This window comes from Vidua chalybeata, chromosome 4 (genome assembly GCF_026979565.1).
Source record: "Vidua chalybeata isolate OUT-0048 chromosome 4, bVidCha1 merged haplotype, whole genome shotgun sequence".
Taxonomy (NCBI): Eukaryota; Metazoa; Chordata; class Aves; order Passeriformes; family Viduidae; genus Vidua; species Vidua chalybeata.
Window position 1 is genome coordinate 69,165,973 of NC_071533.1, and position 18,528 is coordinate 69,184,500.

At 39.4% G+C, this 18,528-nt stretch overlaps 1 protein-coding gene across 16 annotated transcripts in view; it reads right to left on the bottom strand.

Moving 5' to 3' along the window:
- The window catches only part of CTNNA2 (catenin alpha 2), a 459,487-nt gene that overhangs the window by 323,947 nt on the left and 117,012 nt on the right, over nt 1-18,528 (bottom strand). For all 16 annotated transcript variants that reach the window (XR_008430399.1, XR_008430402.1, XR_008430400.1 and 13 more), the window contains one exon: nt 4,868-5,071. Coding sequence is in view for 8 of the 16 variants with exons in the window: in XM_053940057.1 (XP_053796032.1) it covers nt 4,868-5,071 (204 nt within the window). In the remaining 8 variants the exon portion in view is untranslated. The remainder of the gene's footprint in view (nt 1-4,867; nt 5,072-18,528) is intronic.

An 18,528-nucleotide genomic window follows, 5' to 3' on the forward strand; every position in this document is an offset into this window, starting at 1 on the left:
TGAGAGTTTATAGATTTTTCAGTTGCTATCGTGTTTTTCGTTCTCCAATCAAGCCAATACAATAACCAGCTGTCTGCTAAGGACATTTCATCTTCATGTAATGCAGCACTCTGTTTTCCCTTTGAGCAATTTCAATTTTTTACTGATATATTTGTGAAGAGAAGCTGCCAGCAGGCTTGTTCTTTCTCATTTGTTTTTCTGCTATTTTGTTGGTTCAAGAAATGACATTTTCTTCTCTATAGGGAACACGAATTAGAACCTATAGCAACTCAGGAGTGAGCAGGTATTAGGGACAGGTAGTAACTTTAGAGAGTAAGATTTCAAAGATGAAACATTACCCCCATGGTAAAGCAGGGTCTTCCTAGAGCACATTGCACAGGATTGCATCCAGATGGTTCTGGAATATTTCCAGTGAGGGATATTCCACAACCTCTCTGGGAAATCTGTTCCAGTGCTCAGATGTGATCCTCACATCTAAACATTAAATCATTAGTAGTAATACAAGACTCCATTAAGGACTGATCATACCACTCAGACACACAGAAATATTATCAGTCCCCAAAACCAATAAAAAAAAAAGCTCTTCTGGAATGTCAGCAGAGACTGGGAGCAGGAACACTGGATGAGAGGCAAAGCAAGGCAGGAGAATGCAAGTTGGCTTAATAAGGAACCCAAAGGCTTTAGAGGAGAAAATCATATTTGAGCCAGCTGGGAAATGCCTTTTCAAATGCAGATTTGAATTAATGCCAAGCCAGTACTGGAGTGATTACAGAGGTCTTTAACACTCATGGCTTACTCACTTGTCAACTACTTTCCAAATTTATCATTGATACACCCCAGCAACACAACATTCAGTCTGTCTCTGGCAGTGAATCTGATGATGTCAGAGGGAATTCAAAGCATCCTTTTTAAAGCATATTTTTCTAAAGATATAATTTCCTCCCTTTCTTTTGTTAATCGGGCATCAACCCCAGCAGCACCCAGAGTCTTGCTAGAAAGGGTGCCCAGCGCTGGGTTGAGTTTGGCAGTGCATTTCTGAGTCAGGAGTTTAAAGCTGCAACTCCCAGGTTCCTGGTATTGTTGCTCCCTGAAAGCCTGCAATATAAATCATGAAAAATCCAGGAGAGAAAACCAGCAGGAAACTGGACCCCAATCAGAGCTAACCATCTTTTAAATAAAGCTTTCATTTAGACAAATGGAAAACAATTGCATTAAGAGCTTCTGTGGAGCTGCATTTTGGTCTTCTCTGTAGGACAGAAGTCTAGAAATGTAATTTTATTTTGAAATAAATTATGGGATTTATCACATATACCTAAGAAGCTGAAAAATACCCTATAAATTTTCTCTGAGACCCTGGCAAAAAAAAAAAAAAAAAAAAGTCATATGACACAGCAAACTGAGAACTTTCTTGCCCTTCCTTCCCAAAATTAACAGATTCTGAAGTTCAGATGAGTTCATGAGAGAAATAGTAGATACCAACCTGGGAAAATATTTTGTCAGTTACTGATAAAGCAAATTAAGAATATGCATATTTCTGGTCATACAAAGAGTAATGAAACAATTTTATATCTCATCTCCATAGAAGTTCTTACAGAGAACTCTCAGGGATCTCCCTTGCAGAGGGTTTAGGTACTGTGAGACTCTGGTCAATGAAGCAACTACACAAATATATAATTATTCATAAAACTAGGAAAGAGCCTAGGGACTAATTAAAAACATTATTTGACTGGTAGGAAATGGAGTAAATCAACATTTATCAGAGGAGAAGGAAGCAGAAACCAAAACATACATTTTATAACACTAAATAATACAACTGCAGAATAACACAACTGCACCATTTTTACTTACCTAAGTTGAAATCTCCCCTCTCCTTCTTTCTACCAACTTTTTTTTTTTTTTCAGATTTTTCTATGGATGCCAAAATTTTGAAAGTGTCTACTTTTTCTTCAACTCACAGCCCTTTCCTTCAGTTCTTGAAGTTTTGTAAGAAGCACCCCTCTGAACCCGAATCACAGAAGTAGATGAATGAAAAGAAACTATTTTAAGCTGGAAAAGGACTGAACTAACACTGACTGAACAGCACATTGCCAACAGCCTGCCCTTCATCATCTGCATCCTTTAAATATTTACAAAGTATTTACTATGCTCATTTGATCAACACTCATCCAAAAAAATAATCATTTTCCATCTATTATCAAACAGAAGAAACCCCAAAACATGAATGACTGATTAATTTCACAATCTCTAAAGCAAGAGCAGGATTGCAGTGGTTTAAAGCCACACAGGCAGAAGATGTTAAAGATGTGCATCTTTGCAAAATCAACCTTGATCAGACTTAGGACTGTGTCATGTTTGGTGTGTGCCATTCACTTTTGCCCTTTTGAAACTCCTGAAAGCTTTCAAACACTTTCCAAGTGAGATCTTCTGTTATACTCAACATGCTCATAACTATCAAGAACCCAAGAAAATCAATCCACAGGTTTGAAGGAAATAGGTTTAGTATCAAAGCCAGGGCAGAATGGATGAAATTCAACCCTTAGATAACAGGAGCTGCCTATAAGCTCAGGATCTGGTCTTCTGTCCTGTCTATGGGGATTTAATTAATTAATCAGAGAAGTCTAGAGCTATTTAACTTACCCCTGCCCATATTAGATTATAACAGTTGTCATCTCAATGGCTCTTCAGGCTCTGTTGGCCGTATTGATCTGATCTCCAGTATTGATCTGGTCTCTGACAATTATAACTGGAGCTTAAGCAACGAGGATCAAATGATTTAATGAAGGAAGGAGTCTGGCTGTTTGTCCATTCCTAGAGCATACATGACTTGGAAGTTGGCTGGCAGCTACAAGCTGACCCATGGAGGATTCAACTGCCTTGGAGGGGCAGATTGAGGAGTCAATGCTCAAACAAGCATTGGAATTTTTTAACCTGGTATCTTAAAATGGCATCCACCCTTAAAGAACTGAATTGACACCCCCTACTTTATCTGTCCCTATGTACAAAAAACATAAATTTAGGCATAGTAATATGTAATCTTAATCCCATCCCTTGTAACTGCTAACATTAGTTTGGAAATTATCATTGTCAAATTCTACCACACCAGATCTGGTAAAATTAGAAGAAGTACTGCATTTTATGTAAATTAAGTATATATTCAGTTTTCATAATGTTTACTCAATAGGTATAAAAAAACTTACTTAAGTTGACTACATTTCAGTATAAAGCAGAAAAATAAATAAATTACAGAGGTTGTGCAACTCAGACTAAGAAGGACACAAAAAAGGGGGGAAAAAAAAGACTGTTTGAAAAACCATATTGTGGAAACCATAAAAGCAGCTGCTCACACCATTATGTGTTTAAGTAAAAATGATGAAATTATATTAGCAACCTTCAGAGTGGTCATAAATGCCTGCAGGAATTTAAAACTTTCCTCCCTCTGTAAATGCAGTCAGAAATAAAATGTTTCTGGTCCGGGGCAAATTGCATCACTACCAAAACTGTGTACTGAAAAAGAGGCACCACAATAAAATGAGAAGCCACCATTCATCAATTCTCAAGGTTTTTTTCAAAAGACCTTTAAGGATTACACCAGTATTGCTTCTACAAAGCAAGATTTTGTAGGAAGAAACCCAGCAAGTTCTCCACCACAGCCTCACCACCTGGTATTTAATGTTCTCTTTTATAACTTCTAACCCATAACACAGCAGCAAAACTTCACATTCATTCAAGCTTTCACAAAAATCTGTCAACCATAATCTCAAAAAACTAAGAGGCAAATAATGCTTTTCAATTCGATCAAACAGCTATTCCTTGAGGTGACTCTATTACATGGAACAATATCTTTGAAAAGCAACATTTAAGCCTGAACTGTAAAATGAAGTGACTAAAGGACTGAAGTTTGCACTACTGATACTGAATTTCATCACTCTAACAACTGTAACAGTACCAATGAAAATAACAACGTTAAAGGTCTATCCTCGAACACCCTCTTCAGCATTTTTTTCATGATTCCAGCAAAATGGGATCAAAATGTGTCATCTGATACTCTGGGAGCAACCAAAGAAACAGCAAAGTGGAGGATGCTCAGTTTGACACCTCTTGGCAAACATTTTAATTTTAAAACGGGTTGTTGATGTTGCTTTGGTCTTTTTCCCACATCCTCAAAAGGACATGGCAATAGAACATCTGAGTTTTAATATACAACGTTGGGTGGAGAGAATTTTCTGGGACAAGTTCTGTTTGTGCAGAACAAAGGTTATGCACTGCCAGTTCACACCACGCTGAACAATTCAACGCCTCTGGAAACCCTACCCAGAGAGTTGTTTTTAAATTGTGTGAACAGCACTAATGCTGATCTCACTATTTTCATGGCAACTGAGTATTTCATAGCTCCACCAGAAAGTGAAACCTTCAGTGGTTTAACTCACACACCAAAAAGTCAACCTCTTGTGAATATCTGTAAGTAAGATCTTAAAAATCAAACACAATGACCATCCCACAGGGGCAAGCATGCTGAAAATTACCCATATTAATCTTCAATAAGAAAATAATTCTTGGGCCATTTCGCATTTAGATTACCCACCATTGTTTTCATTTTAAAAAATATTCTACTTCCAAAGGAACTGCTAGTTATTATATAAGAAGAAACTTTTATCCCAAATTCACAGGGAGCACGGAGTTCCTTGTCAAGTGCAACACCACCCCCTGTGAGCTTCATGATCGTACTCAACTCCTGTTTGCAACGCATTAGAAGTTCAACAACTCAAACAGCACCAGCCCTACACTCCGCACAAAGCCGCGTCACAGCTTCTGAGATACACGCGAGCAGCCGCAGCCTCGGGGGGCTGAGGCGCCCGTCGTGACTTACGTTGTTCATGTACTCGGAGAGCAGGTCCTGCAGGGCCTGGCGCACGGCGTTGCACTCGGCCACGATGCGCTCGCGGCGGTCGTCGCGCGTGCACGAGGAGTCGGCCATGAGCGCCGCGCCGCTGATGATGCTCTCCAGACGCTCCTCCAGGGACGGCCGGAACCGCGCCTCGCTGAACGTCATCGGGTCCAGGATGATCTTGTTCTGGAAGGAAGACGGGAAAATGGTGAATGGGCGCGGGTCTTTGGCATTTTCAGTGCCTTTGGAGAGGTTTTTTTAGTCTTTCCCATGAATAATTTATCATAGAATCCCAGGTTGGAAGGGATCGCAAGGGTTATCAGAACTTTCTTGGAGCAATAATCTACCACATTCCTGAAAAGGTAAATATTAGAGAAATAAATAAATAAATAAATAAATATATATATATATATATATATATAAAAAAAGAAATATATAAATTCACAACCTTGGTACTCAGAGAAGCTGTGGCTGCCCCTGGATCCCTGGAAGTGTCCAAGGCCAGGCTGGATGGGGCTTGAAGCAACCTGTGATAGTGGAAAAGTTTTTAGTCTTTCCTATAAATAATTTATCATAAAATAGCAGGTTGGAAGGGACCGCAAGGATTATCAAAACTTTTTTGGACCAATTATCTACCAAATTCCTGAAAAAGTAAGTATTAAAGAAATATATATACAAATAAAAAATATACGTATATGTATATATGCATATATGTATGTATATACACATGTATATGTATATATACACATATATACATATTTATATAAATGTAAATATATAAATGTATATATACATATATTTATATAAAAATTCATAACCTTGAAACCCAAAGAAGCTGTGGCTGCCCCTGGATCCCTGGAAGTCTCCAAAGCCAGGCTAGACAGGGCTTGAAGCAGCCTGAGATTCTGGAAGGTGTCCCTGTCCATTGCAGGGTCTTGGAAGAAGATGATCTTTAAGGTCCCTTGCAACCCAAACCATTCCATGCTAAAGCACTATTACTTTTCCACAAATATCCTGAACATTTCTTGGCTCTTCAGGCCATTCATATGCAAGGTATAAGTTTTTTATTCTTGAAGATAGAGTGGGATGTTCTCCATTAATAATTTAATTTTGATTATTTTAATAAGCAGCCTACACTGCTGAAATGTTACTATATTATCTCAATATTTCATGAATTTAAAAAATTGAGGAAGTTAAGACTGTAAGGAAATCATTACCAGACAATGACACACAAAAATGTGAAACCTCTGATTTCCATTCTGTATGCATCTTTTAACAGCTTTTTTTGGTTTTTAGTCAGGAAAAAAGTGCTGGATTAGTTAACTAAAAAGGGAGCACTACATGAAGACAGACTGAAAACATCTTCAGTTTGTCAAACAGTCTCCTGGTTAGCAAAGTATCTTTATTCTACTAGAAAAAGAATTGATTTTTCAAAAGACTCTTTTCTAATAAAGAAAGGTGAATTCAGAAATTATGATCACTGCTAAATACCTGTGTATTGTATCTATCAAATTTATTGCCAAGTATGAAATAGGTTTCAACATTGATTCTACTCTTCTCACAGTAAAACTTCATGTGAAGCTATGAGTTTTGAGTCACTGCTGGATTATATTTTGACCTCTTTTATCCTTTTGCAGTTCAAGGTAAGAAATACAATCACCTGCTCTCACTCTCAGGTACATTTACAACACTGTGTAATTCAGAAATCTTCTGTTGAAATCATGCAAAGAAGTCTCCTAATTGCATATGGACTAAAAATGCTCTTTAAGCTGTGCACTTGTTATTTGAGCTTTAAAAAAGAAAAAATAATGAAATAGGAATAAAAAATGTAAAAGCCTTCTGATTTCTAATAATCATACATGTTTTAAAGCACATAAGATTTGTTAATGAACCATTTTAATCTTCACAATGTTCTGATAACTTTATGATTAGTCTATTTCTTTTAATATCCAAGAGCAATCAGCAAGTGCAAGCCAAATGATGCTAGTAATTTGAAAAAAAATAAAACAAAACCAACACAGTGTATCAAAATGTACATTAAAATTTAGGAACATGACACATAACCAACATGTACCTTTAGCACTGAAAATTGTATCTGTTTATTATTAATAAACAAATGAAAATGTTCAAATGGATTTATTTGAAGATAAAGATGAACTCCACTTGAATATTTTCTTAATTTCAGCAGGACAAGACTCTTAGAAAAGATCTTATTTCTCGATAAAACTTCCAATTCACACACACAGATGCCATAACTCTCATTACTATATGGAGAAAGGAACCTCTGAGAAAACTATAATTTCACTGAATCCTCAGGAGTTAAATAGTAATAAACACAAGGAATTTATGAAAATCCATTATTTAATAGAAGGACAAATAGAAGATTTTTAACCAGATAACATATTGTTCCAGCTCCAGGAACTGCTGACTTGGCAGAAAAAGTGCTGCATTAGCCAGAATGTGAAATAATGTCTCACATGTATCTTCTGGGGTCTGTGTTTCACAGCAGTAAGCAGAGCAGTTTTACAAGCACCTAAATTAGAAATGACTTCTCCAAGAGTTAGGCCTGTGTATATTTATTTAATGGGGCTTTTGAGCCAAAGGGTAATGCTTGGGATTTTCAGAAATCAGCTGTATAAATCCATTTCCACAACTTCATATTTCACGTGGCAGTAGCAGGACTATAATTGCACCAAATGAACTATATAAGTAACTTACGGAATTAGCAAGAAAAAAAATATTGAAAAGAATAGCTGTTTGTTTCAGATTCCTAACCAATCCTTCCAGAAATGCCTCCCTTTTCCTCACAGCCATAGGTGTAAGGTTTTCTACCTACACAGCAACTTTCAGACACATCTTACACCTCCCAGCAAGTCATTAATCACATTTTGCTCCTGCACTCAAGTCTTCTGTGAGACCCAAGAACCTACCTCGAATATGGAAATATGCCTGTGCATATCCATTTGCATATGCAAATGCAGCATCCTGCACCTGTGGACCTGCACAGGCTGGGGGTGACCCAATGGAGCAGCTCTGAGGAGAAGGACCTGGGCGTCCTCGTGGACAACGAGCTGTCCCTGAGCCAGCAGTGCATCCTGGTAGCCAAGCATGCCAATGGCATCCTGGGCTGCTTTAGGTGGAGCATTTCCAGCAGTGCAGGGAGGGGATCCTGCCCCTCTGCTCAGCCCTGTGAGGCCACATTTGGAGAACCCTGTCCAGTTCTGGCCTCCTCAGGACAGGAGAGACCTGGAGCTCATGGACTGGGTGCAGTGGGGGCTGCAAAGGTGATGAAGGGACTGAAGCATCTCCCTGATGAGGAGGTGCTGAGGGAGCTGGGGCTGCTCAGCCTCGAGACAAGCCCCAGCTGAGAGGGGGCCTCAGCCCTGGCTGTCCCTGGGTGCAGGGAAGGTCAGAGCAGGGCCCAGGCTCTGCTCCAGGGCCCAGCAATGGCACCAGAGGAAGGGGCAGGGACTGAGCCCAGGGAGTTCCAGCTGAGCATGAGGAAGAACTTCTCCACTGAGAGCACTGAACAGATTGTCCAGGGAGGCTGTGGAGTCTCCTCACTGGGGATATTCCAGAGCCACCTGGACACAATTCTGTGCCCTGTGCTGTGGATGGCCCTGCCTGAGCAGGGAGGTGGGACCAGAGGAGCCACTGAGGTCCCTTCCAGCCTGACCCATCCTGGGATTCTGTGCATTCTTCCATCCTTTTTGAGTCTTGAAGATGAACAGTCTACAGATAAAGTATCTCCAGTATGTCTAAACCCTGAAACCCAACTCAACGTTGTCACAAGCAGATATGTTGTACTCTGTGAATAAATTCAGTGATTTCTTTACAGACTACAAATACCATTTAGATTTTAAATAATAAATTATGTAGCACAGAGGATGTGTAATTAACCCAAGCCAGCTTTCCTCACTTTGAACCGTAAAAAGGGGAATATACTTCTGTGGTATTTGTAAATAAGGAGAAATATTTATGATGATCAAAACTTAGCTCATGAAAAATAAAAGTCACTCAGTTGTACTCAATTTTTCATCCATATCCCATAAAACTTTTTATTTATAGCTTATTTCTCAGCTTAAATATTATTAAATATTTATTTGGGATATCTGTTAATGACAATTCAGAAGTACAGAGTAATTTAGGTTGGAATGAACTCCTGAAGGTTATATTTTAAATACTTCTTTAAAACACAGACAACTTTACTATCAAGCCAGGCTGCTCAAGGCTTCATGCAGTCAGGATGAGAATTCCATCCTTGGAGATTTTCCAAACCTCTCTGTCTGCTGTTTGAATGCCTGATCGACGTCGTGGGTGATCATGGGTGAGTCTTTCCCTCCCAATATCCAGAATTTTCTCAGAATCACCTTGTGCCAGTTGCACCTCATCCCACACCACGAACCTCAGTTTTGCTTAAAATAGAACTAATAATTATGTAGTTACTTTCTGATGGGTGGTTATAAATAAATGACAGTCTAGATGTTTATTTTAAACTCTTTCTCAAATATGTCACAAGGAAAACAGGTTTTGGAGTTTTGGGAAAAGGGAGATGGGATGAGAACCAGCTCCATGACAGCTCCTGATGTTCCAAAGAAACACAATTTTTTGCTTACAAAAGCTATTATTCTTCTTCAAAGAGAACTTGCTGCCAAAATTCAACTTCAGACTATGTTATTGACACCTATAAAACTCTTGCACATATATGAACAAGGAAATAATTGGAAATAATTGTCTTCTTGGAAAGAAGAAAAAATAGTTGGCAGGAAATCTGGCTAAATGAATTTCTTTAAAAGTTGCAATTTCCCATCACTTCTTAAAAGCCAGTTAATGAAAGATGAATGTAAATGAACTGGAACACTTTAAATTTCTAATTAGTTAACTAACAATAGAGCCATAAATCAAGGATTGATACTATAATTCAGTCCTTATAATTAAGTGTTTCAAATCTCTTTATAAATGTTCAGAGTGCTGTAAACATACATCATTTTTGGCCGCAGTTGCTGAAACAAAATCCAAGAAAATTAATTCTAATATAATTGAAGATTTGTTTGAAAACTGTCAAAACTTGTGATAAAATCTTCTTTAAATATAGTTAACTGTTTTCTCTTCAACTCTTCTTTTTTCCTTAAATTATATCAAGGTGTGTTTACAGAGACGTTGCCATGTTTTAATAAATATTAGAGACTTCTGAAAATAAACCTCTTCATACTAAGTACTGCTCTAAACCAACTTACTCTTGTTCAGAAGGCTATAAACCATCTCATACACTAATAAACTAGAAGACACCACTTCAGAAATTTAAAGTAATGGATAAATTATTCATACTTTGACTAAAAAAACTGAAAATAGCCATATACCCTACAAAAATGTATTGTATAATCAGAGAGCACATCATTATTGAAACTTTGTGACATTTATCTGCATTAGAATCTCATTTTCAACCATACTAAAAAAAACCCTCACAGTCTTTATTACAAATATAATGCAAAGCAAAACCAAAATTTTGCATTAATAATTTAAAACAATTTTACAACTCCAAAAAAAACTAGAATTACTATATCATTGTGTGCATTTTCCAATTAAATGACTTCATTGTTATGCCCAATTGCCTTATTGCTCAAGAAAAATCTGCTCATCCTCTGGTTTCTGCACATAGAAAGTCTTAAGGAAATTTCAGCAGCTTCTTCAGAAACTCTGCCTAGTTTATTTGTTAAACACATCACACACTTAACATATTTGTTGAATTCACCTGTTTAGAATGTGAAACCTTCAGGACAGAGGCTATTTCCTAACACAGTTCTTAAAGATTTAGAATCACAAAATCACAGAATGGTTAAAGTTGGGAATGACCTCAAAGACCATAAACCTACCGCCACCACGTTCACTAAGTGCTACATTGTCCTGGTTTAGGGCAAATTTGGGAGGAAGCCTCCAAAGGGGTCCCTCTAGAAAGCAAATTCAAGCAGCCTCTCTCTCCACCAGTTCAGAAGGTATAAATCTGCTTTGAGAAAAGTGGAAAAAACTGTTTATTTAACAAGCAAATACTCACAAACATGAAAAAATAAATAACATTAAACAATGGAATATCTCATTGTTCTGAAGAGGTGGCAAATTCTTAGAGAGTCCTTTTTGTGGGGTAGAGCTCAGCTCACTCAGTTTCTTACCAGTCCCTCCTGCACTGGAAAATGTCATGCCCCGGGCATCAGTGGGCCACAGGTTTGAACTTTTGGTGGTTTTTTGGGTTTTCAGTTCAGAGCAAGGCTCGTCAGTTTCAAGAAAAAGAAAAGCTACAGTCTGGGGAACTTTTTTGCCTCATCTAGCTAAAAAACTAACTAAAAGCAAAGGAGAGCTCTGTCCTGCTGTCCATGCTGCATGAGAAAGAATGTGGGGGAATCCAGTGCAGTTTCTGCTAACAAACTGTGATTCTTCTCCCCCACTTCACTCTCAGAACCAGTCTTAAAGGTGCAGAACTTAATGGCCAGGACAAACAGAACAACTGGGGATACACAGAATTCACAGAATGACCATGTTGGAAGAGACCCTCAAGATCATCGAGTCCAACCCAGCCCCAACACCTCAACCAAACCCTGGCACCCAGTGCCACATCCAGGCTTTGTTAAACACATCCAGGGATGGTGACTCCACCACCTCCCTGGGCAGAGAATTCCAGAACTTTATCACTCTTTCAGTGAAAAACTTTTTCCTAATATCCAACCTATATTTCCCTTGGTGCTGCTTGAGACTGTGTCCTCTCATTCTGTCAGTGCTGCCTGGAGAAAGAGCCCAACCCCAGCTGAGCACAGCCACCCTTCAGGAGCTGTAGAGAGTGATAAGGTCACCCCTGAGTCCCCTTTTCTCTAGGCTGAGCACCCCCAGCTTCCTCAGTTGTTCCTCACAGGGTTTGTGTTCCCAGCCCCTCTCCAGCCTCGTTGCCTTTCCCTGGACACACTCCAAGATCTCCAGGTCCTTCCCAAACTGAGGGGGCAGAACTGGACACAGCACTCGAGGTGTGGCCTCACCAGTGCCAAGAACAGGGGAAGAATGACCTCCCTGCTCCTGCTGGCCACACACAAGCATCATAAAGTCACCCTAAGACGTACATCCACAGGGTTTTTAAAACTTCCTGAGACAGTGAATACACAACTGCCCTTAGCACAAGGAAAATGCAATTTTCAAGGTAAATGCCACTGCAAAGTGTGATAGATATTTTAGCTAAACAATGCCACAACCACAAGACAGCAAGAAAAACTGCCTCTGAGTAGAAGGCAGCATATGATATACTGAGGGACCTAGTTTTTCTCAGTAACTTGGAGACAAGACCATATAAATAAGACTATTTGATGTATTTCTCTGTCAAAAGTGCCTGCACTACTGCGAAAATAAATACTGTGTGCTCACAGGTTTGGTTTCTGCACCTTTGTCCATGTCTCCTGCAATGCTAACAAGGCTGTTGATCTCCTGTTTAGCAATAAATCCAGTGTTCCTACCTTCCACAATGCTGTGTTACACAGACACACCATACAGCTGGAAGAGTGTGACAGTGCAATGCTAAACTGCAGCTTCTAATGAGCTGCTCTGGAGTGATGAAACAACACAGAAATTATTCACAGGGGCTCCAAGAGAGCTGGAAAGAGATTTTGGACAAGGGCATGGTGTTACAGGACAGAGGGAATGGCTGGTTTAGATGGGATATTGGGAAGAAATTCTTTACTGTGAGGGTGTTGGCGGCTGCCCCATCCCTGGAAGTGTCCAGGGCCAGGCTGGACAGGGCTTGGAGCAACCTGGGATACTGGGAGGTGTCCCTGCCCTGTTCCATGGGGTGGAACCAGATGGTCTTGAAGTTCCTTTCCAACCCAAACCATGCTGTGATTCTCTGACCTTTCCCTCTGGCACACCAGGCCGGCTGCATCCACAGCAGCTTCACGAGCATCCCACTCAGGCAGGAGTGCACAACCACGAGCAGAAGCACCAGCTCCCACCTTCCCAGCCCCCTCTCCTGACTGGTCTCCAAATGTAAATGGAAATGCTGCTTCCCTGAAATAGTGGAGGTGTTCACTTCTCACATACCTAAGCTACAGAAGCATCTCAGAGGTGCTAAATAAACACAGGCAAAATAGTAGCAAGTGTAGTCTAATTAGAACATTTCACTTAGTGCTCTTTTCGAGCTATTATATGTAATTTGAAACAAAATTTACTATGTTTTTGATTTATCACTTCAGATATTCATACTTACATTAACAAGAAAATAAGAACCTGCAATAATTTGAATAATAATACAATAACTACTGCTACACAAAACACATTTCCTTACAGAAATTATAATTAGGTGCTTAAAGTGTGTTTCTTTTCAGTGTTTTTAGTATGGCTAACAAATTTGTGCTTGAGGGTTTACTACAAAAATTCCTTTGCAAATAAACTGGGCTGCTGCAAACGAGTTACATGTATTCTGATAGGGAATCACAGGCAGGAGTTGGTGTGTTGGCAAAAGGCTCTTTCTACCACCAAAAGAAGTAGTAGCAAAATGTTATGGTTAAACTCCAACAAGTATTTTTGATTGCTAAATCTTTCCACAATACTAGTTCACTATACAAGAGCATTTCAGAGGGAAAAAAAATAAATTCATAGACATGAAAAAAATAAACCAGAAGCCCACTAGATGGTGCTCCTATACAGCAAATACAGCTCAGCAGCACCATTCCCACTGCTAAAGGGGAATGAAGACAATGAGATCCTAATCCACAGTTACTCAGGGTGCTTCCCTTCACAGAGGTCACATTTTTGCCATGCATTTGCTTTTCAAATCCTGACATTTTCAGTGCCATCCTTTGTACTTTGGAGCTGACCCTTTCCACAGTAATATATAAACAAACCCATACATACATAGAAGGGGCTGTAATGGGAAATGCAGCAATAACTGAAAGGAAAAGGTTGTTTGGCCCCTCAGCATCATCAGGATCCCAAAAGTTTGCCCTGATTCTTCCTCATTTGAAACATCAGTTCAACATCCTCAAACACACAGCTCTGCAAACAGGTGAAGCTTATGAGTTTAGTGTAAAATGCAACATTTTGCTGTTGGTTATTATTTTCTTAATATGCAAAGCATGACAAGTCTGATGTTTCCCCACTCAGAAGAGACCTGAGGAGTGCAGAAAGTGCCAAAGTATCTCATTACTGCACAGAAGTTTTAGAAACATTGAGGTGCAGCCTGGCTGCCTTCACACAGGAAATACTTGGCTTGACACTGTTGCAGTGTAAAAGCCACTTTGAGCTGCACTAGGGACATAAAAAAAAAAAAAAAAATTGTGGACTTGGGGGAATGAGTCAAGATAAGACCCACAAAGTTGATTAGTTGATTGCAGGGCTCGAGCCCCTCTGCTCTGGAGCCAGGCTGGGAAAGCTGGGTGTGTTCACCTGGAGAAGAGAAGGCTCCAGGGAGAGCTCAGAGCCCCTTCCAGGGCCTAAAGGGGTTCCAGGAGAGCTGGAGAGGAACTGGGGACAAAGAATGGAGGGACAGGACAAGGGAGAATGACAGGTTGGACAGGGCTTGGAGCAACCTGTGACAGTGGAAGGTGCTCCTGCTCATGGCAGGGGGCTGAAATGAGATGATTTTTCATGTCCCTGCCTACCCAAACCATTCTGAGATTCTTCAATATTTCATACAAATCCATACGTGAGGTTATCTGAATTTGCAGCACACTTTCCCCAGTGCATTCCTAGTTAAATTCAATATAGAGTTGCTATTATACAGAAATTGCCATTTGCCTGGGCTAGAGCTACTCAAGCTCAACAAGTCTGGTTTCAAATTGCTGTTGGATGTGCAGTAATATTTTTACAATTGTTTCTTATGAATTTCAGTGGCGAAACAAACACATTTCAATTCTCCTTTCGAAGCTCACATTTTGTCCTGTTCTCTGCAGCATTACAAATCACTTCTCTGAAGAACATATTTACAAGCAAATTGCAATTCCATAAATGTTCTGCAAAAATCCATTCTCAGATCATCTAGCAGTTATTTGTCCAAAAAGGAACATTTTAAAGGTAACTTAATGATACAGTATTTTTTCTGTCTGCTACATTTCTGCCACATTTTGACAGCTACTAATTTTATAACAAAAAAAAAAAAAAAAAAAAAAAACAAAACCAAAACAGTCTTTGCTATTGCTATACCCAGATACTTTGTCTTTTCAGTTTCTCTGTAATGTTTTCCCCTCATTACACACATATTAGATATTTCACTCCATTTAAGGTGCACTGGATTCCACAGCCATGCAAAATGTTCCTTAAGGAGCATGAATGTATTCACAAAATATGTTATGATAGCCCATTTATTAATTATGAGCTGCATTTAACAGCCTGGAGGACAGTGACCAGTGTCACCAGACACTTTCTTTCTCATCAAATGTAGTCATCTCTCAGATAGTTGACTTGCTCTGTTCAAAAATTCATTAAAGATTGAGTTACTCTGCCTGTAATTTCTCAGTTCAAATGCTGCTCATGACAAAAAATAGTACCATTTCAGTACCCTGGGACCTATCCCAAATACATAAGCACCTCAAATACTAAAAATCATTTTAACCACCTCTTCCAATTATGAACCATATCAAATCATAGAATCATGCCTGAGTTGGATGAGACCCACAAGGATCAACAAGTCCAAGTCCAGGCCCTTCCCAGGACAACACCAGGAGTCCCACCCTGTGCCTGAGAGCATTGTCCAAATGTTACTTGAACTCTGGCAGGTTTGGTGCTGTGACCACTTCCCCTTATATTCCTTTAAATTCCTTTATGAACCAAATTATTTTCATACTCAGAAATTAGAGAGCAAAGGGGTGACCCACAGGCTCAGCAGCTGGAGATTTAACAAGGACCAAGACTGCTGGACTTCAACTTTAAAGACAAAATATAGAGAAACAATAAATCCAATATTAAAAAAAAAAGATAAAAAATGTTAATACATCAAATACAACAACATCAGCTATAGGGCTTGCCTGTTTGGATTAACACATATTAAAACTAAGCACTATATATTTCTTTTAACAAACAAAATGTCATTTTATTCCATTGCCAGAGGCAGAACGTGCACACACAAACACAAAAGACAGGGAGAAAAGTCAGCTAAGCCATCTCGTCAGTTCTTTCTGGAGCAATACAGAAAACAACAGATATTTGCTTTTGGCATCAGTGGAGAAAAGGGGTTTTGGTCCTTTTTTCCTTTAGCTATCTTCTCCTCCTCTCTGTAAGTCAGAGGATTTATAAATTCTATTTAATTTTACTGCAGATAATTTCAAGCCTTGCTTCAATCCCAGGAATAATCCTTTTTATAGAGTTATGGTGCGTGCATAGTAAACAGCTTTATATTTGCAACACTATTACCTCCCACCAACCCACCCTCCCAGCACTGTACAAGAATGATTATCCGCATTTTTCATATCCAAATCTAAAAGAAATTATTTAGAATTGCTTAAAATGTAAAGAATTGTAGGTCTGAAACCCCTAGAATATGAATTTCCACTGTGATTAGCACTTCTGAGGTGTTGTCAGCACATCCCACTGACACAGCTCCACTCCTCGGGACTCAGGAATTGTAATCCCAGTCCATATTCTGAGAGCAGGCACCCTCCTACTCACCAGAGATCCCAAGTGCCCAGTAAATCCTATTTTTGCCTGTCACTGCCCCCTCTCTATTCCATCATGGAGAACACATTCCCCAGCAATCTGTGTGCAGCCCTTGCTGTGGCACAGACAATCATGGAATCACAGAATTGTTTGGATTGGAAAAGCCCTCTCGGATCATCGAGTCCAACTCCAGCCCTGTCAAGGCCACCCCTGACCTATGTCCCCAAGTGCCACACCCCCATGGCTTTTAAAATCCCCCAGGCATGGGGACTCCAGCACTGCCCTGGGCAGCTGTGCCAGGGCTGGACAATTCTTTGAGTGAAGAAAACTTCCCTGATATCCAACCTAAACCTCCCCTGGCCCAGCCTGAGGCCGTTCCCTCTCCTCCTGTCCCTGTTCCCTGGCAGCAGAGCCCGACCCCCCGGCTGTCCCCTCCTGTCAGGAGCTGTGCAGAGCCACAAGGTCCCCCCTGAGCCTCCTTTTCTCCAGGCTGAGCCCCTTTCCAGCTCCATCAGCTGCTCCTGGTGCTCCAGACCCTTCCCCAGTTCCACTCCCTTCCCTGAGCAAACTTGTTCCTTTATTTCTAGATATAAATAATGTATTTTTACATCCACATATATTTTTACCCCTTTGCAGTTACCCAATGCACACCAGTGTCAATGCCATCTATCTTCATCTCAGTTTGCACCCAGCCCAGTTTCCTGGTCCTTCTCATTGCATTTCTTCTTACTCAATAATTTCATTCTCTTTTTATCTACCTCCCCACCGCACTCCAGTTTGATGTGTAGGTCCTGTCTCTGCTGCACACCATAAGGGGAGGACACCAGATAAATCCATCCCACATGCAGTGGGATAAATCCATGCCAACAAAGCAGTCCCTCCATAACCAGAAGAGATGAGGGCTTACCAGATCAAAACTACAATTTCCTGAGTGAAAACAGAGCCTTTTCAGAGTTCAAAGTAAGTTCTTCAAAAATTTATCTATGCAACTTCCATAAATTTGGCCAAATATCATGAGGGGGAAATAAACTGTGCACCTCCATTTGCATTAAGAACTCAGAAATATTTCATGAGCATAAAATATATGCCATATTTTAATAATAAATTACTAGTAAGACCAGGAATACCTATTTATAAATGATCTAAGATCAAAGCAGCAACGTGCAAGTGAAAGGACAAAGCAACAAGGCATTAAACATGTTCTTTTGTCATCAATCAACTTCAAATAGGACTTTAAAGGAAAAAAATCTACTAAGGAACAGATTTGTGAGCTCTCCTTATTTCTACATAAATTATCTCTGAGAAGCAATAAATGACAACTATCTTCAAAACTTTGCTGCTAATAACTCACAGGTGACTTTACACAACCCCCCAGTGTATAGAGTGTGACAATTATCACAATACCTAGTTAAACACAATGGCTGTGCTTCAAATAGGTAGCATAATTATTTGTATTCCATGTGATGATATTTTGACTGAGAAAATGTTCAAATTATTCACACTGCAGTTATTTGAAGCGCTAAGCCACAGAACACTGATTCCAAATTTTGAAATAATGAAGGCTGAGAAGTGTTAAAATTATGGAAAAAACTGTAAACTTATTTTTAATACAGAATAATCATCTTGGCATATAATGCAGGGTTTAGTAAGCACTTCCTACCAAATATAAACTGATCGCAATTAATATGACTGAGACTGTAAAATAAATATTCTGTAAAATTATTTTCATTAGAAAATAAAAAGATCCTTTTCCTTGCTGAAGTAATATACTGCCACCATAAAAAGCAAGTATTTTTTCTCCACCACCTTTTAACTCATGACATAGTTTCACTAATCTGCTAATATTGCTTGTTTTCTTGTTTGTAAAACATAAGGATAAATTCACAATCATCCCACCATCATCAGCTATAAATTTTGACTTTCCCTGGAAGTTAGGGAATGTCATCTTTGATGCAAAATTAGGTGTGAATAAATCTCACTCAACAGCTAAGCAGAGAGTTAGAAAATGATAATATAATTGTTTC